The sequence below is a fragment of the Lissotriton vulgaris genome, chromosome 5, assembly GCF_964263255.1.
Source record: "Lissotriton vulgaris chromosome 5, aLisVul1.2, whole genome shotgun sequence".
Taxonomy (NCBI): Eukaryota; Metazoa; Chordata; class Amphibia; order Caudata; family Salamandridae; genus Lissotriton; species Lissotriton vulgaris.
In genome coordinates, this window is record NC_141693.1 from 1,263,996,983 (window position 1) to 1,264,020,750 (window position 23,768).

At 46.3% G+C, this 23,768-nt stretch overlaps 1 protein-coding gene across 2 annotated transcripts in view; it reads left to right on the plus strand.

The window, feature by feature from the left end:
- Positions 1-23,768, plus strand: part of LOC147712432 (uncharacterized) — a 191,646-nt gene that overhangs the window by 117,324 nt on the left and 50,554 nt on the right. For both annotated transcript variants that reach the window (XM_086923107.1, XM_086923108.1), the window contains exons 2-3: positions 13,685-14,291; positions 21,107-21,271. In XM_086923107.1, the coding sequence (XP_086779233.1) occupies positions 13,736-14,291; positions 21,107-21,271 (721 nt within the window). In that variant the 5' untranslated portion in view covers positions 13,685-13,735. The remainder of the gene's footprint in view (positions 1-13,684; positions 14,292-21,106; positions 21,272-23,768) is intronic.

The window sequence follows — 23,768 nt, forward strand, 5'->3', positions numbered from 1 at the left end:
AAAGCATTACATAGTGGAAGCCAGAAGGATCTGTTGAACTTTACAGTAAAGGTTCTCAGATCAAATATTTGATGTTTGAAGATCAAAGTTTGGTTGAATCAAGAAAGAGAGAGAAGAAATGTGTGGAATTTCGTACAATAGGAAGAGAGCAGGGTGTTGCATTGCAAATGGTTGCCAACTTGGCATCACAAACAATGGGAGGGAGGAATGGGAGGGAGGCTGGGGGGAGAAGGCACGGACATTGGTAGGGAGGGAGGGTAGGGGAAAACATGGCACGGACAATGGAAGGATGGGTGGAGAGGTGGAAGGCGGCATGAAGGCTGTTTCAAAAGTAAAGGCGGGAATGGCCACTAAATGTAAGCGAAGCACGTTGTCCACCTAATGGAGTAACTAAATAAAGGAAATAGTACATACCCCGTGTAACAACCAAGTAAAGGGGCCAATAGCCATGGGAGGATACAAATGACGACATGGCTATACTAAGGAGGGACTAACAAGTCTCATGATGAATCAGAAGACAACATTTACAAAGGTCAAACACACAAGCCACTGAAAAATAAGGCCGGGGAGTGGGCGAAGCTTCTCTCTGTACTGAACTACCACAGCTCTTCGCAGCGCAGCGCTTGCGCACTGGCTCACGCTTGACCTAAAAACTGCATTTACACAATCAAATGCCCCTGTGACAAAAGATACATTTCACTAAAATGTGCACACACTTCATTGACCTTGGCCACACAGCTGATGAATTACGATGGACTGCGCTGGAAGCCCCTTCCATTTTGAGAAAAGGTGCACTCTTTAAAAGGGAACAACACTGGGTTTTCCGTCTCTCCACACATGTTCAGGGATTGAATGAAGATATATCATGGGGAGATATCAATTGGTGGCCTTCACTAATCATTCAATAATCTCTATCTGGCAATATGCTATTTCACACATTATGTGTGATCTCCTTACTGGCAACATTAACCAAGATGCATCCCCCCCTTCCAACAATGGGATTCCCACATAGGCGCATACACACCCAGATTCAATAAGAGCACTCCAGCGATTTTCAAACCTGTAACATTAATTGCTAGTAACAATTCATATGATACATGGACTCCTGACCCACTACAAGATGGCACCCATGATCCCCGCCCAATCACTGCTGACCTTTGATCAGCAAATACCCACTTCATACAGACCATTTGTTACCAGTATGGGGGGGATGGAGGACTTGTAAACCGAACAAGCACCTCCAAGTCCTCACTCCGAAGGCACATGAGAAGGGCTAGGTCGTTACTGAAGTTCTCAAATGGATGGCTTGAGTACTGGATTTTTGGCTTTTCATCATGTGAACAGAAGTTATTACTCCTTCCCCTGGGCTCACTTACAAAATTTCAATTTCAATTTTACTTCCCAGCAGCAGGCTAAACATGTTATGTCAAGTCAATAATAATAAATTTGTATAGCGCGCTACATACCCAGAGGGTCTCAAGGCGCTTGAAGAAGGGTGGGGAATGTCTCAGTGTTTCTCTGAAGGAGAGGATGACATCACCCTCATTGGATGAGTGTTTTCCCCTTTTTGACCACAGTGTATGAAACCACCCCTATATGTTTTATGTATATGTCACTTGTTTGTCTAACTTAGTTCCAATCAGTACCTGTTACAAATCATGAATTCACACATGCTAGTATTGCAATGCTCTACACGTACTATACAAGACTGCTCAGTATGGCGCTATATTATGACTTCTTCTCGTAAGTTCCTCCCCCAGGTCAGTGACTTTACATTCTGCAGGTGCACATATAGGGTACTTAGTGTTTTGACACTACTTGTTGCATCCTTCAACCCAGACACTTAGTAGATTAGTTATAAATTGTATGGTCCTGAAGAATTGCACTAGATCACATCTTGGCTAATTGACGGCATGAAACATGTTGACCTTATAGGTCACCAGGGATCATTCTCTAAACTAGTGACATCACGTTTTTTAATAAGTCAGGCATACTCATTGATTAAAATTTGATTTGAGACTTGCCTAGCCTTTTCAAGTTACTCATCACCACATCAACACCTACGTTTCCTCAATCTACACAAAGGGCCCTTAACTTACACATCCCATCACAGCTTTTGAAAAATATCTCCGAAAAAGAGCCTCCTTGAGTGTGCCCGTCAGGCATTGCAGCCCTGGCACGATGCGGAGCAAGCCCGATGATGAAGCATGACACCCGCAAACGTGTATGAGGGCCCCATTTCCAACAAGCATTTGCAATGCAGTTGGTCTCGCATTTGCGAGAGTTTAAGCTATTGGCACTGTAAATGACAATGCCTTTTATTTTAGTTTTAAAATCGAAAACATAACTAAATGGCATTGTCATCTACAATCGCAATTGCTGAAACTCTTGCAAATGCAAGACCTATTGCATTGCAAATGTCACACACACAAGCATACACACAGATACACACACATATGCACACACACACACAGACTCACTAAAGAGTTAATAAACAAGCCTACATTAAATGGAAAAGCAAGAAAGTAGCGGCACACAGAAACATCAGTTTGTAACAAGTGCAGGTACTCATATCAGCCATATACCAGAGTTATGGTGGGCGTAGAGCCCACCAGCTCTTTACCGTTGGTTGTCGGCCGCCGTATTAAAACATAAAGCATGTCCGGGACTACGTTGAAAAACAACACATAATAGCAGGGCACCATGATAAAAGGGTGTCAGGCACTCTGTTGATAAATAATACATGACAGCAGCGCAGCCACCTTATTAAAACATGAAGCGTGTCCAGCGCCTGTTTGAAAACAATTTCTACACAAGTAAGGCGGGAACCCTATGCATTTTTCTATTTATTTGCTTTAGTAGTTTTCGCTGCACGCCTCGCTTTAGAAGTTTAAAGCTAAAGCGCAATGTGCCAAGATCGCTATAAAAGTAAATAAATGGAAAAAAATGTGGTGAGTATATATTTATATTTATTTACTTTTTTGGCAATAGCGGCAAACCACGCTTTACCTTTAAACATTTAAAGTGGGGCGTGATGGGAATACTACTAAAGCAAATAAATGTAAAAAATGCGACGGCCAACCTAAAAATTACAAATTAGAGAAGTAATACTATTTAAAAAATGTGCTGCATAATGCCGCCGAATTGATCTTTTCTTGACACATAATTTATTCAACCTTGCCGCATAATTTGGTGCTGCCTTGCAGTGTAATTCCAGTGGCCCTAATGACACCTTACCCTCCCATTTTATGATAATGGCAACTGCACTCTCCCTCTCTCGTCATCCCATGTTCCTTTTCATCTTTCTGGACATGTTCAGTATGGTTCCCTTGAAGCTCTTGCGCTCAGAGTGCCAGACTATGAGCGCAACCGGAGGAGCCCTTATCTTGTGATATTTATGAAAGTGTGTCATTACTTGTGAATTTCTACATGAGCAGATTGCACAACCGGTGAGCGCATTGTGGAGTGTGACTGACCTTTGCCACCGCTCCGGCCATGCGTGTGTCACAAGTTTACTGCAGTACAAAAGGGGGTGGTGATGGGCGGAGCATCTGAACCAATCAAACACTCACAAGTTTACTGCGCGCAGAAATAAACAGTGTGCGGCAGGGAGGCATGACGAATACAGGTCATGAGCTCAGGGTGCGCTGCACACATCAGTAACACTCAGACTCGGAGCCAAGGGGAGGGGGGAGCAGAGAAACATGAGGGAGGGGAGACAAAAGTAAATTGTCAACGGAGAGGAGAGAGGGAGATGAGAGGGTGAAAGAAGGGGCTACAGGTTTAGAGGCGGTGATGATAAAAACAGAACAAGGGGAGGGAGACGTAAAAGCGGTAAAGCAACAAAGGAGAGGAACGGTAGTGGAAAGAGGAGAAGTGGTAGGGCGGTAGGAAATTGAAGAGATGGAAGGCTTAGGATAAACATATTTGCAATGCAATAGCTCTCTCATTCAAATGCATTGGAAAGAAGTGGCCGCCATTGTCCCGGCTGCTTGAAAAGAGAAAGCGCACATGGTGCACTGAATGTAAGCAAAGCACGTCATCCCTGCAGTACGAGAAACTCAATTAAGAAAATAGTGCTTTGAGACGTAATAACACGTACTATGTAACAACCGAAGTAAAAGGGGCAGTTGCCATGGGAGGTTACAAATGAAGACAAGGCGGTACTACGCAGGGACTAACAAGCCTATTTACAAATCGGAAGCCAGCATTTACGAAGGACAATGACACAAGCCAATGACAAATATGGTGGGAGAGTGGCAGGGGCTTCTCTTCCCTACTCCAGTACAACAAGTCCTGCAGCGCATGTGCGCTGACTTGGGGCTCGACCTAAAAAGGAACTACTCCCCTAAAAAGGAACTACTCCCGCTTTTCTCTGACCCACTCTCCTTTGTCCTTTGTCCCCTTTAGGAACAGCATACCCTTTTCTTTTGAGAAGTAACAGTGGAACATGTATGCTGGACCTTTAAGCGCTCTAGCTCCCCAAATTTTTGGGATGGGTCACGGAGACCCTGCCATCTGTGCACATTTTCTTGTTTAATTTCAAGTACCACAAATGTAGGATTGGCCAGTAACGCTGCAAATCCTGGGTGGGGAGAGCTGTCACCAGTTCTGAGGCCGCCCATTTTCCCTTTAACACTGGATCCCCTTTTAAAAGCAACCAACCAACTCCAACACTTCCTGCAAATCAATAGAAAACATCTGTCTCAGTGTCGGATAAGTGGATCCCCTCACCTGAAAACTAGCCATTCATTTTGTTTATTGACAGGTTTATGTCTATAAAAGCGAAGCTTCTTTTTTCCAGTTAATTTCTGCCTAGAATTACTGACGCACCTACGAGTAATCTCAATGACTGCCTCGGTCCTAATCCCATGAGAATGTGTGCGAGTTCTTATTACGGACCATACTATTTCATGAGAGCTTAATCATTCATTGACCTAGATAAGCGTTCTTTCTCGTGCGTTGAAGCAAAGGTCTCCTTCCTATATATGTAGGTCACTGCCATACAAATGTATAACCAGAACAGGTGGCGGCAGGTCGGAACTGACCATACTTTTAAGCAGCCGCAGTCGGTAATGGGTGTACCTGCAGGGCGGTGACATAGGGAGGGGGAGGGTAAGGGTGGGGGTAGTTATTATTGAATATCTTTATTCGGCAACTTGATCACCATAAAAGAATACATATAAAATACATTTCCAATACACAATAAAATATTAAAATACAGTAAAAGAATAAGGTGCACACAATCACCAATTTGCTACCAGCAGATATGGCATCAGACCGTTGGGCCCCCCGACTGCAGTTTCAGTAAGCGGGATTGCGTCATCCATGCACTTCCCAAGAACTTTGCTACCCCACAAATCATAAAGGAAGATGATGAGTCCGTGGAGAGTACACGAAGAGCCTGTCTATGGCACCTCAACCCCAGTTCCCTGCAGACAGGTTTCAGCCAAAATTTCCGCGCCCCTTTATAAGCTGGGCAGGCAAAAAATAGATGGGCCACAGACTCTGTTGGTGCTACACAGCCAGGGCATGAACGCAGGGGGGCACCAGAGTATGACCACCTCACCATAAAGTCATGCACCGGGAGCGTCCCATATCGCAGTTTTAGGTATAGTGCGCGATCAAAGGGTTTAGTTATCAGGTCGAGGAAGGGCTCCAATTTCCTCACACATTTAAATAACAAAAATTGGTCCGTGAGTGAGCCCCCATCCGTGGCCCTCAACACATTACTCTGAACCCAGTCCCAGTATAACTTTTTGATCACATCCTTTGGTGGCGGCGATTGTGACTCCCAAGCATCTCTTAGCCCTAACTTAAGAACCAAGTCTTTCAATTTATTCAACCATCCAATTTTTTTTCCCGTGTCCAGTAAAAGAAGATCGTCCAGCCCCTCAGCATATTTTGCAAGCTCTTCCGTTCTTCTTAAACGGGTCCAAAAGAGCAACGGGCGTAGCCTTACCAAGTCCTTAAATGCTCTTCTGCCCAGATCTAATCTCAGGGGAATTAGTGGGGTGGAAGCAGGAAGAGCCACCACCTTCCTTAGAAAATTATTTTCCGCTGTCGATAGATCTGATACATTTTCGAACCCCCAAAGTTCAGAGCCATATAATGCAGCTGGGAGAATCTGACCCTCGTATATGGCCATGGCCGGGGAGACAGGTTTACTACATGATTCACGGACTTCCCTCAGAATCACCCCCGATACTCTTTGATGACTGAGTAACATTTTGGCCAAGTGATCCTTCCAGGTCATTCGGCTGTTTATCCGGACACCAAGGTAGTCAAAAGACTCAACCAGCTCCAAAGGGACACCATTAAGCAGTAAATTATTTTTGAATCTTTTAGAGGGGGAGAGTGCCATCAATTTAGTTTTTGAGGTATTGATGGTTAAGCCTCGGGCGGTACAGAAGGAGCTAAACCGGTTCAAGAGTTTTTGTAGACCCACTGGGGATTTGGAGATTAATATGGTGTCATCGGCGAAGAGTAAAGTGGGGATTCTTTCCCCCGCCAGGGATGGGGCATCCGTCTCCTCCCCCTTCAGATGGTCCACCACTCCATTCACGAATAGGGAGAAGAGGGTCGGGGCCATAACACATCCCTGACGTACTCCTCTCCGCACAGGGATCCTCTCTGTCAATTGTCCCTGGGGTACCCATCTAACCTTCGCGTAATTCCCCTCGTGGAGCTTTACGATAAGGTTCAGGAGACCACTTGGGAAACCCATCTCTCCTAGAATCTCCCATAATTTTGCCCGGGGGACCAGGTCAAAAGCCGTCTTGAGATCTATGAAGGCCATATATAAACTGCCTTTCTTGATGGTAACTGCCTTCCAATAGATAACAAAAAAACGAAAGACCTGGTCCATCGTGCCTACCTTTCTTCTGAACCCCGCCTGTAGGTGAGAGAGAGTACTGGCCTCCTCCATCCAATCTCCTACTCTTGAGATGATGACCCTGCCGACACTTTCTGAATTATGTCTATCAGACTAATAGGTCTGTAGTTCGCAGGGTCGTCTCTTACCCCCTTCTTGAACACGGTTACTACCTCTGCCCCTTTCCAGGAGTCTGGCACCTGGTGACCCCTGGTGATCAAATTCATTATAGTAGCGATTAATTTAGCCCAAGCCTGCGGCTCCGCTATCAACAGGTCTCCAGGAATCCCGTCCTGTCCAGCTGCTTTCTTTGGGGTTAGGTGCCTGATTGCCATCACTACTTCCATGGTCGTAAATGGAGGATCGTCCACCCCAGAGAAAACTCCATCTCTCAAACTATCTGCCCCAGGGCTAGTTGTTTCCTCATTACCTCCAAAAAGGGATGAGAAATGATCAAACCATTGCTGGCTGGTTATATGTGCAGCCAATGGTTGCGATTTCCTCTGCCTAGTTCTATTGATCAGGTTCCAGAAAAGGTTCGGGTTCCTACTACTTACAGCATTGGATAAGTCCTGCCAATGCTGTTCCTCCCACTCCCGCTTGGCCAATAATAATACATTTAGGTATTCCTTCCTGGCCGCTCTAACCAGCAAAGGATCCCCAGAAATCAGGGCTTTTGTCAGATTTTTCCTTTTGCCCTTACACAGGACTGTATACCAAGGTTTATTAGAAGAGGGGGGATTGACAGTATCCCTATTGCTTTTCCCTTTCGAGATGAAAAATTTGCCAACATGATCAATTGTAGCTTTATAGGCTAAGTCAAGGGAGGGGTATGGGACCCTGCTGGTCTGATTTTCACCCACCCAATCTTCCAGATCAGAAGACAAGCCCTCAACCAATAATTTTATCGCCCCTAAATCTTCCTCCTTGAGTTTAGCCTTATCCCATTTTAATCTACGGTTGTTATTATAGGGGATAATCTCTTTAGATGTTTTTAAGGTGACATTCATCCTCCTATCTTTAAGGGTGCCCCAATAAAACTTGCAGCACAAGGGATTGTGATCGCTATCCTGGCTTGGGAGGACTTCCATGTCAATAAGCTCTGCCCAAAAATTAATATCCATTAGGATATAGTCAATTCGGGATGGCCCAGTAAGCCTATTAAAGGTCAATGCCCCTGCCTGGTCGGATATAGTCCTGCCATTGAGGGCTCTTAACTTGTGAACCCTGGTCAATGTATTGATTTGAATAGCCCTAGCCGACCACCTCCTAATGGGGGGCAAGGATAAACTTGGGATGGACCATTTTGAATCCTCCTCTTCAATGCCCAAGGGGTCATCTCCGAGGAGGGGTTCAAACGTGCAATTAAAATCACCCCCCACAATAATTTTCGCTGTTGAAGGGCAATTAGCTAAGGCGGAGTCCAGGGCTGTTAAAGTCAGAGAGGTAGAGTCCCCAGGTGTCCCTCTAGCATAGACATTGAAAATGTCAAGCCTACTACCCTCTAACTTTCCTCTGGAGGAGAGATGGAGTATATCATTACACTCCAAATTGTGGCGTGTGACCACCCAATCCAGTTCTACTTTAATCGAGACCATGAGACCACCCGCTGGTCTAACCTTTCCCTTACTTACTGATGACAGAAAATGCGTTGTATACCCTGATTTGTGTAATGGTGATAGGCTCCAAGTTTCCTGAAATAGGCAAACATCGAACCCCTCAATGAACGTATGCCTCTCTGGAATGTCTAACTTCCTTTTTAGCCCCGCAATGTTCCAAGAAAGGAAATTTATTACCCGCCGTCCATTAGGCACTATGGTGGACCCCCCCCCCCATTCGCACCCTCCTTATCCACCCTGGTCTTACATCTCCCCCCCTCCTGTGCCGGGTGAATAGGTGTTACGAGGCAACCAACCATGCTAGTCATAGGCCCGTCAAAGGAAGGAACCTCTGTAATGTTATTAATACTAACAGTTTGAGCTGGAAAAGAACTACCTTCCCCTATACCTATGCTACCACATGGTCTTGTTGGGGCCCCCCCACCCAGAAGTTCACTTGCCTCCCCCCCAGGCGCTGAACTTCAATCGCAATCTTCCAGCCCAGAAAGCTGGGAAAACCGATTGTAAGTGTCCAATGGGGTAAAAGTCCTCAAATGATTCATCCTGGTGCCATGGTTCATCGTATGTCTATAAGGGACAGTAGACCAGGCAGAGATCTGTTCAGGTACCAAGGAAAAGTGTTGCCCAAAATGGGTATAATTGTTATTGTAGGGCAAAGTAAGGGGTGGTCTATAAGAATGAGGTTTATTTGGATATCTAAATGGGGTGTCCTCTGGCCTAGGATAGAAGTATGTTAGGGCCCGAGGAATGATGCAAGTTCCCTCGTTTCCTGGTGGCCAATTTAGGATATAATCAACGGCCCGAGGGTCTCTAAAATTGACCACCACTAGATCCCCCTCCATATTTTTAGTTCTACTCCCCAGCCAGTTAATCCGTCTAACATGGACTATATCTCCATCTATGTTGGGCGCTATCGGCCTATACGTCCTTAACCAATGAATAATTTTATTCTTAAGGTCAACATATCCCTCCTTCTTATTTTCTGCTAGCTGAGGGACCCCTGATAGGACCACCACAAAGGGCACTGCTTCAGGGGGAATCTCCACTTGTGGCACCTTTTTGCGTGGTATTCTATTATTACTAGTTTCCCCTTGTACATCCTGGTTGTTGCTTGCCGGGACCTTAGGAATAGATTTATTTGAGGCGCCACCCGATTCAACTACTGGTGTCTTTACATGTTTAGGAGGCAGTGGGTTTTCGGAGGGAAGGTCAGCTTTACCCTGGGGCTGAATAGTTTGCTTGGCCGACTGAGCTGGGGCAGGTGGGTTCTTTTGGGCAGAGGTAGGGGGGGGCCTTATCTGGGATGTAGGATGCACCACCCCACTCCCCTGGGTTTTTGACAGAGTGGCCATACTAGTTATAGCTGCTTCCAATATGGTAAGTCTGATTTCCACCTTTTTGATAGACTCATTGATTGGTACAAGGAGAGATCTCAACAAAAACTCCAAGTTTCCTATCAATGTGGGGGGTGGTAAAGTATCAACTGCTGTATCTCTAATATTACTGTCAAAAGCCACCACCTGCATGGCTACTTCAGGTAAAGTACAAATCAATGATGGTACTACTGCTGGTGTAGAATCCCGAACCTCTGCTGGGGTTATCTCAATTGAAATGGGGGTTTTTGCCCTTTTACCAAACTCAGTATGCAGGGTTTTTGCTTTACCTGGGGCCTCCCTAAGTTTTCTCCTTTTTTTACTAGGTGGTGGGCGATGAATCTGAGCCGCGGGTAGAGGCTTAAGTTTCTGTTTCCTAGGCTTAGGTGTGGCCCTAATGCGACTGGGACTAGGGGTAGGAGAAACTATTGTGATATTATCCACAGGCAGACAAGGTGTGGATACAAAATCACGGAACAATAGTGGGACGCCTTCTAGACTAGCATTGTCCTCACTCAAGTCTACTGAACCTCCTTCCCGGGTCATAACAAGCAAGGAGCTATCCGTGAGGGGTCTATGCTTCATGCTCTCAACAGAGCGACGGCGCTCTGCCCTACGCTCTGCTAGAATAGAGTCCTTTTCGCCCTCACTCTTCTTCTGAAAATAGTTCTCCAATGACCCATTGCGTAATCTACCTTTTTTTCCAGGGGTATCCTCCTCTGTCGTCATATCCTACGAAGCAGGTCAGGGGCCACTGGGCAGCAGATGTTAGGGAGGTGGCCCAGCCCGGCCTCCTCTGGCCTACGAGGGCCTTAGAGGGCCCGCCCTTGTCCCGGGCTTCTCCCGGCGAGCTCCCGCGCGCTCCCGCGCAGCGGTATTCACACGTTATTTTATGGCTGTTATGGTGATGGACGGGTTGTCGGGGGCGGGGCGGGGAGGGAGAGCAGCCCAGGTGGAACGGGCGGGGTTACTGGGACTCCTGGGAAATGTAGTCCCAGCCCTCTTGCTCGCAGCCCTCAGCCCCTGTTTTACCCCAGCAGCAGCTAACAGCCCACAAAGGAGAGCGCCCCTCTGCGAAGCGGGACCCGCGCAGCGGGTTCCGCGAGGCGTTGGTGGAGATGCAAGGAGTCCACGGGCAATCCAAACAGCAAGGCAGGTTTGTCAAGGTGTCCCACGAAGTGCAGGGCAGGCCGGTATTTGATCACCCGGTCGTTGGGGGCGGGGCGGGGAGGGAGAGCAGCCCAGGTGGAACGGGCAGGGTTACTGGGACCCCTGGGAAATGTAGTCCCAGCCCTCTTGCTCGCAGCCCTCAGCCCCTGTTTTACCCCAGCAGCAGCTAACAGCCCACAAAGGAGAGCGCCCCTCTGCGAAGCGGGACCCGCGCAGCGGGTTCCGCGAGGCGTTGATGGAGATGCAAGGAGTCCACGGGCAATCCAAACAGCAAGGCAGGTTTGTCAAGGTGTCCCACGAAGTGCAGGGCAGGCCGGTATTTGATCACCCGGTCGTTGGGGGCGGGGCGGGGAGGGAGAGCAGCCCAGGTGGAACGGGCGGGGTTACTGGGACTCCTGGGAAATGTAGTCCCAGCCCTCTTGCTCGCAGCCCTCAGCCCCTGTTTTACCCCAGCAGCAGCTAACAGCCCACAAAGGAGAGCGCCCCTCTGCGAAGCCGGACCCGCGCAGCGGGTTCCGCGAGGCGTTGGTGGAGATGCAAGGAGTCCACGGGCAATCCAAACAGCAAGGCAGGTTTGTCAAGGTGTCCCACGAAGTGCAGGGCAGGCCGGTATTTGATCACCCGGTCGTTGGGGGCGGGGCGGGGAGGAAGAGCAGCCCAGGTGGAACGGGCGGGGTCACTGGGACTCCTGGGAAATGTAGTCCCAGCCCTCTTGCTCGCAGCCCTCAGCCCCTGTTTTACCCCAGCAGCAGCTAACAGCCCACAAAGGAGAGTGCCCCTCTGCGAAGCGGGACCCGCGCAGCGGGTTCCGCGAGGCGCTGGTGGAGATGCAAGGAGTCCACGGGCAATCCAAACAGCAAGGCAGGTTTGTCAAGGATAAATAAATAGAACGAATTTCATTGCGCGCACTGCATCGCATTTAGAAATGCAGTGCACGCAACGAAATTCGTTGTATTTATTTATATGTTTACTTACCTGTAAAGCTCCGTAATCCATAGATTACTACCCCCACCCTGCCCTCCCCCTCCCCATGTCACCGTCCTGCAGGTACACCCATTACCCACCGCGGCTGCTTTTACATATTTGGTTATTTGCCCCCACCGGTTCAGCTTCAAGCCATCATACAGGGTGCCATATTTGTGAAATGTTGGCCATATGCAGAGCAGCCAACCATGTTACTTATTTTATGTATGCCTTGGTTTGAAAATTACCTGTCATTCGACTGTGAAACTTTTTGCATGAGGTAGAACTTGTCATATATGGGTTGCATGTGGAGGGTTGGGGAGGCAAGATGGGTCAAAATGTACAACCCTCTCTAACTTATTATGCCTGCAACATCAACCCCTTGTAGTGTACTGCAGCCACTGCCTGATCCCCAAGCTATGAGTGACTCCACATGGTCCCTGGGCCCACAGAATACATTCACTGAATAAAATTGTCCAGTGTGAGGGAAAACCATGTCACTTCTGTACTGTCCAAGTGACCAATGTATTCACGTAAGTAACCTGGTCTGCATATTGTTTAATTAATTTACTTGCATAATTCTGGATGGGGACACCCACACCTTGCCAATTACAATTAGCCATCACTCTGACACATCTCCTATGAATGCCAATTGTATACTTCTTATAAAAACCTTCACTCTGTCCGAAGGATGATAGTCTTACTTTGTGGTTCAATTTCTGACATGCTAATGTGTGTGACAGACCACCTTCAATTACATTGTATCAAGCAGCTCCTCCGTGGCTCATCAGTGTACCAGTCTACAGGGTGATAACATGTGAACGGTACTTCAATGCTGGGTTGGTCTGCTTGCATGCAATTCGACATGCTCAGATATCTGTTCCTCTAAGCAAATGGCCATTTTGTGACTGTCCGCGCCTTAAGCAAATTGTCATGCTGTTTGAACCCAATGGCATCAGGGTGGCTACATGTTGTCTGCAGCTCTCGGTTATGTAAATATGCAGTGTCGGAGATGGCAGTATAATGAATGTTAGCTGTTATCGGCTCCCAACCGTCTGGGAATAAAACTTGGTAAAAGCGCAGATTCAAGGGTTCTTTGGTGGGAGGTCTGGTTTTATTAATTAAATGCTCTGGATGATATTTACATGTACTGAATGCATAAATTATGTGTTTTAAAGTAAAGCCTGACCTAATGGCACATTTTTCCTTAATGTAGGAATGCATACAGGAGATAAATAATTGAATGTGGCAAAAAGCTTTATCATTGAGTCTACTTTACAGATGTAATATACTCCCTAAAACTTTCCCCTGAATGAACCTCCTGGAAAGGGAAGTTAAATACCAAATTGCCAATAACAAGAGATAAGAGTATATTACTTCTCAAGTGGAAGTTAAAGCCCACTCACTTTGTTTATTTGTTAAAGACTTGCAAACATGTCTCACAGACTACTGCACTGTCAAGTCAAGTCAGACATAAAAAGCAAAATATTCTTTTTAATATTTTAAACTCAATATAGAGGCATGGATCTATCATCAACCTGAATGAATTTATGACTGTTTATAAAAAAATGCCTCTGTAAGCTCGAACCAAAGCTAATGCACCATCTTACTACCCTACACAGCTGTTTGTGAATTGTATAGGCTAGGTTTTATGTATAACTTTGTTGTTTTCTTCTTCTTTGCAGATCTGAATTAACAAGGAAAATTAATTTGGTGAAAACGTTTTATAAGGCAAAATGTCCTATGGAGAAAATCATTTTTGGAATGTTCTGGTACTTTCATGTGCTCTTACATTATTTGTTGTCAAGAGGACAGATGCACTTGGAGAATTTCCGCTAGCAAATATCAGTGCAACTACAAGTGCCCCAGAAGTACATTTGACTGAGATTAATGGTACAGCCACTCCTAAAGAACTGCCTGAATCTCCAGCCCCTACGGGGATGCCCACAGCCCCCACACTGGCGCACACTTCAAGTACCGACAGGAACAATCTGTCTGAGGCGTCATCCGCGGCAAATGTCAGCGGACCCGCGGGAACCACCATAGATCCCTTTACAATCACCAGCACCGTAACACCTGGCAATAGCTCCGATAATTCTTCGGGATTAGCCAGTGGAAAAACAACAGCTACTTTGCCGTCTACCACACGGACAGCTCATGAGACCTTCGCCTACACAAATACGTCAGAGATTACTGGAATACCGGCAACCCATGTGTACTATACAAAGCCTATTAATACTACAGAAGGAACTGAGGTGAACGCCACGGGGGCTTACACAACTGCTCTCACAGGTAAACACGCTCATTTCGCAAAGAGGGCCTGCTGTTGCAATTTATGGCCCAGTTAATCCGGTGTTAATATGAAACTGTGGGGTAATTGGCACCTGTGGGATGCAGAAGACTTGTGTCACAACCATGAGAAAGTAAAGGTCACATAATTGGAACTGTGAAAGACGTGACAGATGAACGCGCCTCAGTGGTTAAGGTGGGGGCAAACAAGGAGCAAGAGTAGATGCAATCAATTGCCACAGAAGAGCGGGGCAGCTTGCACCATTCTTGCATCCTGACCCTGTTGATGTTTGGAAACAGGGTGCAGCTGCGTGTGTCAGGTGACCCACTTCTCTGTGGCCATACAATGCCACTGGCACGGAGGAGTGGGGAAAATAGCACCCACTCCTCAGCCCACTTACCTGCCACCCGGTGTTTTTGAACATTCATGGGAAAAGCTTTGTGAGTGTCCAGTTTGCATGCTCACAGTATTGTGCGTGCGCACAGTGATGCTATTATCTATAATCTATGAAAAATCAAACAATAACAAATATAAACTTACCTTGTCATACTCACTTGACCCTTTCATTTTGCTTTCTCCTAAACGAATGAATGGATTTTCACCAAACCGTAACAGAATGGCTGCTGTGCCATAAAAGGTTTGTGACCATTCCTTCAGCGGTTTTAGAAAGGTCAAGTGGAGAAAAGATTCCTGTGGGAAATTAGATTTGATTGTTGAGTGAAAAAATGAATTGTAGCCCTCTTAACTTTCGGACCATTTAACAGTCCTGCGCCGATTTTCACCTGCTCTTTGAGATTGACCCAAACCTCTGTCCCTAAGTTTCGAATGGTTTGGCGAAGAGGGAGCAAAGTTATTCAGGGAGCAAATATAGGAATTCCACTGCAGTGAAGAGGTGGCAACTTTAGCCACAGAGATGCAACTGTCTGACTGTGTATATGTGCCTTAAAGTGACTTTATAGTTGAATGAAGATGTCAGTTAAAGCCAGCCGCGGTCCGTGCAGGTAACAGCGGTGGGGCAGGGCAGAGAGGGATTTCATGGGAAAATTAAAGAAATAATTATTTTCCCCTCGGCATCATCCGTCGAAATTCACCCCCGATCTCCCCCCCCCCAACCTCCCACCCCCCTCCATCTCCCCCCTACTTGGCCCAACGCTGTTACCTGCACGGACCACGGCTGGTTAAAAGTAATATTTTAAACTAAAAGAACTCTGAACTAACTAGAATGAGTGCCCGCCCATCAAGCCCGATTCTGTTATTGAGATGCGATCAGTGATGTCATCAATGATGTCATTGAACATGTTATGAGTGATGCAATCTGTGAGGTCAGAAGCAGAGCATGGTTGGGGCACATGTTTTAGTTAGCTCATTAAACTATAACTGGAGAATTTCAGTGTCTTTTGAGTTTAAAATGTTGTCCTATAACTGACATTTTTACATAAGCACAGCTTCACTTAAACATTTTTTGTTTTTTCCATTAAATTTCAAGTTTTTTTCAATGTAAAGTAATAATCTATTGCCATAACCTCTCCCAGGGGACAGCCAACCTCCCAACGCACACACCCTATGGCAGTGTGCAGCATGAAGTTGGGCACAGACTTACCCCTGTACTCGACCCCTCTGCGGGTCACTAAAGCCACGCCTTGCACAGCCTATGGCCGTACGTGGCATGGAGTTGGGTGCAGGGCCTGGTCAGGACCTGCGCCCAACTCCCCTATTGGCGGCCATCCCCCACAGACACCCACCCTACATTGTTTTTTTTAAATTAATTTTCCTGGTTCCTCAGGAGTCCCTTGAGAGTCCTGTGACATTTCAGTGACATCCACATTTTTTATTTTATTTGGGGTACATGGGAGTTCCTCTGGGACCCCCGCAAAAGGGCCAAGGAATCTGTGTACCCCTACCTTGCCACCTTATAGGTTATTTTTTAAACATTTTCAGGGCAGGGGCCAAGTCCCTGAATTCTGTGATGGCTGCTGCAACATTTCCTCAAACAGCAACAACGTTATTGACAAAACAAAAAACACTCTTCCCTTAGAAAGGCTACTACCACAGTGTAATATATACATATAGATGTATGAAACTCCATTTGTTCCCATGCTGACTCTTTCTGCCTCTTCAAGGCAGTGTGTATCATGCAGGTCAGGTTCCCTGCTACCAATGCAATCAGCTGTACTCCACAGACAAAACATGCTCCCTTCAGGCTTCATGCCATATGTGAGGGTTTATGAACAAACTTGGATCTGCTTCTGTTAATAAACCCTCACATAATGCATCCAGCCTGTGTGGAACACATTTTTGCTGTGGTGTAACAACTGATTGCATATATGCAGAGGCAGACTTTAATATTTGTAATATGGTATTTATTACCATTGCTGATTGTAGGAAGTGAATTACGAAGCCCCTTCCCTCTCTCAACAATTGTAAAAATAGCTTTTTACATTCTGTGCGCTGCCTATTTGGTTAATTATCTAGCAGTTTTGGTGGCACTTTATGCAGTTCACTTAATACACTGAGACTTTCCTTCAGAAAAAAAGTGAACACTGTGAATATCCTAGTATGTTTCAAAAACGGTATTTCTTTTTTCATTTTATCAATGTTCTCTTGTAGTTTTGCCCACTATTTTCAAGCATCCTCTGCGAAAAGAGGCGATGTCTGCCACTGTGCTCCATATACATTTATTCTTCTTTCTATTCTTACCTAGGGTCACCAAACTGGCATATAATTAAAATAAATCAAGCAGGACTTGTATTTCCTCCTCACATTAATTCATGTTTTCTGTCACAATTAGTAGTTCTGAAAGCTTCTCTTTTCGAGACCAGATAGTGGCGCCCATATACAGGAAGATTCAGGACGGGCAGACACTTTGCTATTGGAGGATAAGCAATGATTGATGGCTTTCTTAGAAGGAGTTAAGCACAGTGTGGTAGAACGAGTTTTCATGTTATTTAAGCTGGAGTGTAGGCATAACATGGCAAAAGACTTTTGCATTGTAGTAATCACATGAGAACGTGCTTATTAATACGCTTGCTCCAAATAATACGCTATTGGGCTACCTTTATTTTCACTGGCATGCTGTATATACGTTTAGGATGGGCAGTGGCAGAACAACGGCCCATGGAAGACAGGGCTAAGGGGCAAGGGCAGTACCCAACCATGCAGTATAGACAAGAGAGGTTGTGACAGCACAAGGAACAATGAAGGGCAGGCGGGAGGGGCAGTGGTAGAATACCAGATTGTAGAGGCCAGAGCGGGATTGGGGTAGAGGCACAAAGTCAGATAATGTAGGGCAGGAGGGAGGTGGCAGGGCCATCAAACTGACCATGTAGAGCATGCAGCAGAGGTAGTAGCAACACAATGGACCACATAGGGCAGATCAGATGGCAATGGCAGCGTACTGGGCCATGGAGGGCGAGAGGGAGAGATCAGGGGCAAGTACCCAGACAACAGAGGGCAGGGGGAGAGAGGTATGGGGCAACAAACTCACCTCACAGGGCAGGCAGAAGGGTCATTGGTGGCACAGCAGACAATGCAGGGCCAGAGGGGAGGTGGCAAGGGCATGACAACAGACCACAGATGGCAAAAGAGAAGGGCTAGAGACATTGACTCGGACAACAGAAACAGTGGGTTGCGAGAGGGGGCAGCGGTAACAAGCTTACCACGCTGGGCATGTGGCAGAGGCAATGGCAGCATAACAGAAAATGCAGGGCATCAAAAAGGGGGAGTGGCAGCACCAAGGACAATGGAGAGCACAAGGGATGGAGTAGGAGCACAGATTCATACAACGGAGGGCAGCAGGAGGGGACAGAGGCCAAAAGCTTACTACACAGGGCAGGCAGGATGGGAATTAACAGTAATAATAATAATAATAATAATAATAATAATAAAACCATTTTTAAAGCGCCTGGCTACACAGAAAACAGTGTGTCCCCGTGCTAAATACTGCTAAAATCGCCAGAGGCAGAAGAGGGGATCAACGGAAAGGAGAAGCCAACAGCAGATTACACGGAGGGAAAAAGGAGCGTCTTAAGTTTTGGACGGAACCTGGCCTCAGAAGGTTCGATGCGGAGGTTGAGCGGAAGTTCATTCCAACCCCTGGAGGCCAGGTATCTAAATGAACAACCTCCCATCCTCGCTCTGGTAATTATAGGTAGTTTGAACAACATTGCACCAGAGGATCTCAGGTTTCTCACGGGACGATGCATGGTGAGGAGACTTTTTAAGTAGTTTGGGCCTTTGCCCTGGGCAATACGATGCGCAAAGCAGAGGACTTTGAATTTGATTCGCTCCTTGACAGGAAGCCAATGGAGTTTAGCCAGAGCGTTGGTCCCAGATGCTCTGCGGGGGAGATTGAGCACGAGGCGGGCAGCGGCGTTCTGCACGCACTGTATTTGGAGTAGGCCATTTTTGCTCAGTCCTAGAAGCAGCGCGTTCCCATAATCAAGATGGGGGGTCACCAAGGCGTGGACAATAGTCTTTCTGGCATCAATTGGAAGGAGATCTAGAACCTTACGCAGGACTTTCAGTATAAAAGACCACGCAGGGCAGTTAGGCGAGGCAGGTCAATGGACCATGGAGGGCAAGAGGGGGTTAGGGACACATACTTAGACAATGAAGGGCAGGGGGAGGAGGGCAGGAGAAGCAAGCTGATCATGCAGGTGGAAGGGACAGTGGAAACACAACACAATATTGAGGCCAGGAGGGAGAGGATAGGTGTATGTTCATGGAAAATTGAGGGAAGGTGGGAGTTGGTCAGAGGCAGGGGCATCAAGGTGCCATACTGGGAGGGCAGTGGCAGCACAACGGGCCATGTATGGCAGTCAGGAGTGTAACTGACAGCACAACAGACCATAGTGTGCAAGAGGGAGGAGGCTGGGGCATGCACAAAGGACTATGGAGGGGAGAATGGAAGCAGTAGGGGCTGTACTCAGACACAAGACAGCAGGGGGCAGGGGCATCAAAAAACCACACCAGGCAGACAAGAGGGGCAGTGGCTGCCCAACAGATCATAGATGGCAGTTAGGAGGGAATGGGGCATGGGCTTGGACAATGGAAACCAGGGCAAATGGTGCAGGAGCAGCAAGTTGGCCATGCTGGGCAGGCGGGAGAGGCAATGGCAGCACAACAGACTGCACAGGGCAAGTAGGAGGGAGGTTGCAGTGGCAGCTCAATAGAAAATGGAGGGTAGGAGCGAGGAGGCAGGGGCACACACATGGACAACAAAGGCCAGGAGGAGGGGCCAGAGCCATGGACACAGACTGCAGAGGAAGGAAGAAGATTGGCAAGAGCAACAAGCTAAGCACAGAGGGCAAGCAATAGGAGCAGTGACAACTCAATGGGGCAGAAGAGAGGAAGCAGGGGCAAACTTGAACAACACCGGGCAGGGAGGAGGGTGGCACAGGTAACAAGCTGACCATGGAGGATAGGCCTGCTGGGGCATGGGCTGCACAGTGAATCATGGAGGGTAGGAGGGAGTGACAAGAGCCCGAACACAGAGAATAAAGGGCATGGATGGTGGGGCAGGAGCGGGGGATGTAAGTTGACTGAGTAGAGCAGGCCAGCAGGGGCAGTAAGCTGTCGTCAGAGGGTTGACGGGATGGGGGAGGGGCATGCACATGGTAAATAGAAGACAGGCAGAAGAGAGACCTTTATGCGTTAAGGGCACGGTCAGCCCAATGTACCATGAAGTATGTAGAGCAGGGGTGGGAGGCAAGAGTAGGGGTAGCAAGCTGACCACAAAGGGCATACCAGAAAGGGCAGCATAATGGACCATGAAGGTGAAGTTGAGAAGGGGTAGAACCATGCTCACAGAGAACATTGTGGAAGGAGTGGGGACAGCAAGCAGACCATGGAGGGCAAACGGGATGGGCTGGGACATGCAGAGAGACAGAACAGAGGGCTGGAAGGATTGGGTGCAGAGGCGGCAAGTTGACCACAGAGGGGAAGAGGTTAGGCAGAGGCACACAGATAGAGAACAGAGGGCAAGCAGGAGGCGAGGAGGAGTGGCAAGCTGACCATAGAAGGCAGGCTTTGGTGGGTTATCCACCAGGAGGGAATTGGGTCTGTGCCAAAACCAAGTTGCGAAAGGGCAAAGGCGGCGCCCAGTGGAAGTGTTAGATGAATATGTTAAAAAAACTCTAGGCATTACATTTGAATAACATTATGGATCGCCCTATTACTATGGGGCTACATGCATGCAAAATAGACATCAGCAAGGGCAGGCGACTTCACACTTCCCAAACAAATGTTTAATCACAATTAGTAAAAGAAATTGTGCTTGGCCCCAATATGATGCAATCTGCTTAAAGTCACAATACCTAGAGCAAGTCCATGATGGCAAAATGAGGGCATCTTGAAAACACTGTCCACAAAGATTTCCTGTATTCCTGACACAAGTATAATGCACTCTGAGACCTCAAAGAGAAAGAGAGAATGTGAATCAGGCCCCAGATGATTCCCACACTTCTGTTACAGACAGGAGAGCCAAGAAAGAAAGGGAAAAGCTGGATACCATGTTTAGCCTCACCATCAGAACTAGATAGGAAATTAGCAGACTGCATTGTCCCATGATCCCAATCTGCATGTAAGTCACAGAAGCATTTAAGAGTACTTGAAATTGTACTACAGGTGCTCTATTTTGTTGGTAAATAATGCGTTTGTGAATTAACGCCTATGTTGCTGTTACTTTTATTGTTTTGAATAAAAATAATTTATTTTGATGGTAAACTATGAAAGTAATAAATACTGTTTTTGAAAACTGCAGTGATGAAATTGAAAAGTATTGGCAATCATGTTTTTTAAATGTGTTTCTGCTTTTCAGTTGAGATTGTACATCTAAAACATTCAGAAGCTATTCTGACTATTGCCTTCAGCATCATTCTGGGCATTGTTGTTCTAGTGATTCTGGTATACAGTCTCAATAAGTGTAAGACAAGAAGATCCCAGTACTCTCACCATCCACTTCATGCCTCCTCATATGAATCAGGTCAGTTGTGATGTACACTATATGATTGATTTCTTGTCTTCTTGTAGTTGGGTTATCACCACAAGAAAGGAAAATTTGTTTCTTCTATAAAATACATGTTGGTTCACTTTTTTCTTTGAAATTATCAATAGGATTATTGCCCAGTTTTACAATACTTGACAGAACGCAGAGCAGCAAGTTGCTGTGCTATGTTAGTGAAAGGGAGAGAGGAGAATTGCACCATACTTTTAAAGAAATGGCATAGTTCTGCTCTCTCCCAGTGCTGATGCACTTTGCTCTCCATAGCGCCAATTCAGGCACCCTTTTGCATAGTTCATGGGTGCCTGTGTTATGGCCTGGATAGTTTTTGTGCAGAAAGGGGTGCCTTCCTGCACAAAAACCATCACTGAAGGTGTTGTCCTCTTTGTATGTGTGCTACAGAATGCAAAAAAGTAAAGTAAAATGTTTGTAAATCTGGGTCCATGCTCAGCTAAGGAACATAAATAACTGTCTTCATGTTAGAAAAGTCATCCAATTAAATATTTTGTGGATATGATATGCTCTAATTTTTAATCACAATATTTACAGCACACCCAATCAACACAATTAGGTCACAAATTGACCATGTCTCCCAGCAATCTCCACATGGTCTGAGCCTTAACGTATCATGATAGGATGCATATGATAAGCACATTTCCACCCTGAGTGTTCTTAAGTGCACAGCTATCAGACAATGAAGAACTAGTTCAGGCACTTTGGGTATAAAAACCCCTTTTCTGAAAGTTATACTCGAGATTCAAATTTAGGAACTGCTGGCAAAGCGGCCCTGGGAAACCTCAAGAAAGGTTCATGATTTGTCCCTGTAGAAGCTGAAAGGGGCAGAAAGAGACAACGTGGATGGAAGAAGGAGAGTGCGAGCCTTAGGCCCAACAGGGGCTGGGGAGACGCGACAAGGAATGAAGGACAGAATTGGGTACAAGGCCAGACAGTTGTTCGGAGGAGGAGAGTGCAGCAGAGGGTTGGAACAGTAAGGGAGTGGCATAAATAGGGAATAAATAGGAGTTCAGCCTAAAAGTCTGGACTAGGAAGTTAAAAGAAGGGTGCAATGCTGAAGGTAGTGACCCATTCAAGGCCACCCGGCTCACTAATCACCACCTCTCAGGCTTCCGTGCTAAATGAAGAGTCAGTCAGACAGGAGAGAATACAAACCAATAACTGTTTATTCATATACACTCATAGCAGAACCCCATCTGCCCAGATGCTAGGAGTGTTGCAGAGGGGAACTGAAATCAACACGCATAGAGATACATTATGTATGTTTCAGAACCGGGCGTAAACACGTTCACAGTGGAATTTTTCAAGCAGGTGCAGTAAAACAGTGAAATATAGAACAAACGGTTCAGGGCTCCTATCTTACACAAAGTTTCATGGTCCAACGTTGTTCCATCTGGAGCCCGCCATCAGACAAGAGGGAGAGGGTCTTTATCTGGTGAGAAAGCTATGTGCTGACATGAACAGTGTGCTAATTACTGAAACAAAACCCAAGTGAAGTAACAAAACACAAAGGGGAGCGTTTCTTTGAATTAAACTAGATCAATTTCGAACAGCCCAAAATCGTTCCCAAATAGAAAAAGGCGCAGATAATGCTAATTTACATGGAGCGTACATGAGGATGAACGATTTCTATTCCAACAATGGTAATACATAATGTGCATCCAAAGTCATGAATAGATGACTACTGTCAAACACAATAGGCTTGCTCCACTGAGTCACTGGAGTTGAATTTGCATTTTCTAACATTCAATCTGCAAAGCATTGTTGCAAGTCACAGATACATTCAAAGCATATGTGGCACATTAAGTGACTTATTAAGATTATGTTTTATCCTCGTCCTTCATAAAAGCTCTCTCCGGGGAAGCTATTTCACCCCTTTTGACCATTATTAACCTCTTTGTCCTTACTCAAGGCATCTTACCAAAAGCTCTCAAAATAGGCCAAATCTTCCCACGACTAAAGAAATCTAAATTAGACCTTGATGACCTCACCACCTACCGGCCCATCACTCACACAGTCTTCATTGGCAACATAATTTAGCATGCATTAGAAGCTATTGCATGAGTTAGAGCTATCGGTGTTGTAACTGCCAATTGGATTAGAACTGTTAATTGTGTAATTGTGTGGCGTCTAATTGTGTGATGTGGAGTGGATTTGTGTAGTGTAAATGTGTCCTGGTATGCAGTGGAATTATGTGTATATTAATTATGTGATGTAGAGCGCAGTGGTGTAGAATAAAGTTGTGTATAGTGGCATAGAGTGGCACTGCACATATTGTAGTGTAGTAGAGAGGAGTGACTCAGATTGTAAAAGAGTGGCTTAAAATTGTTTAGTTTAGAGTGTAGTGGTGGAGAGTAGATTGTTTCAGAGTAGAGTTCAAATGGTAGAGAGTGGAGTGGTAAAGAGTAGAGTCGATTGGCGTAGAGCACAGCTTTCCAAACTGTGTGGTGCGACACGTTACTGT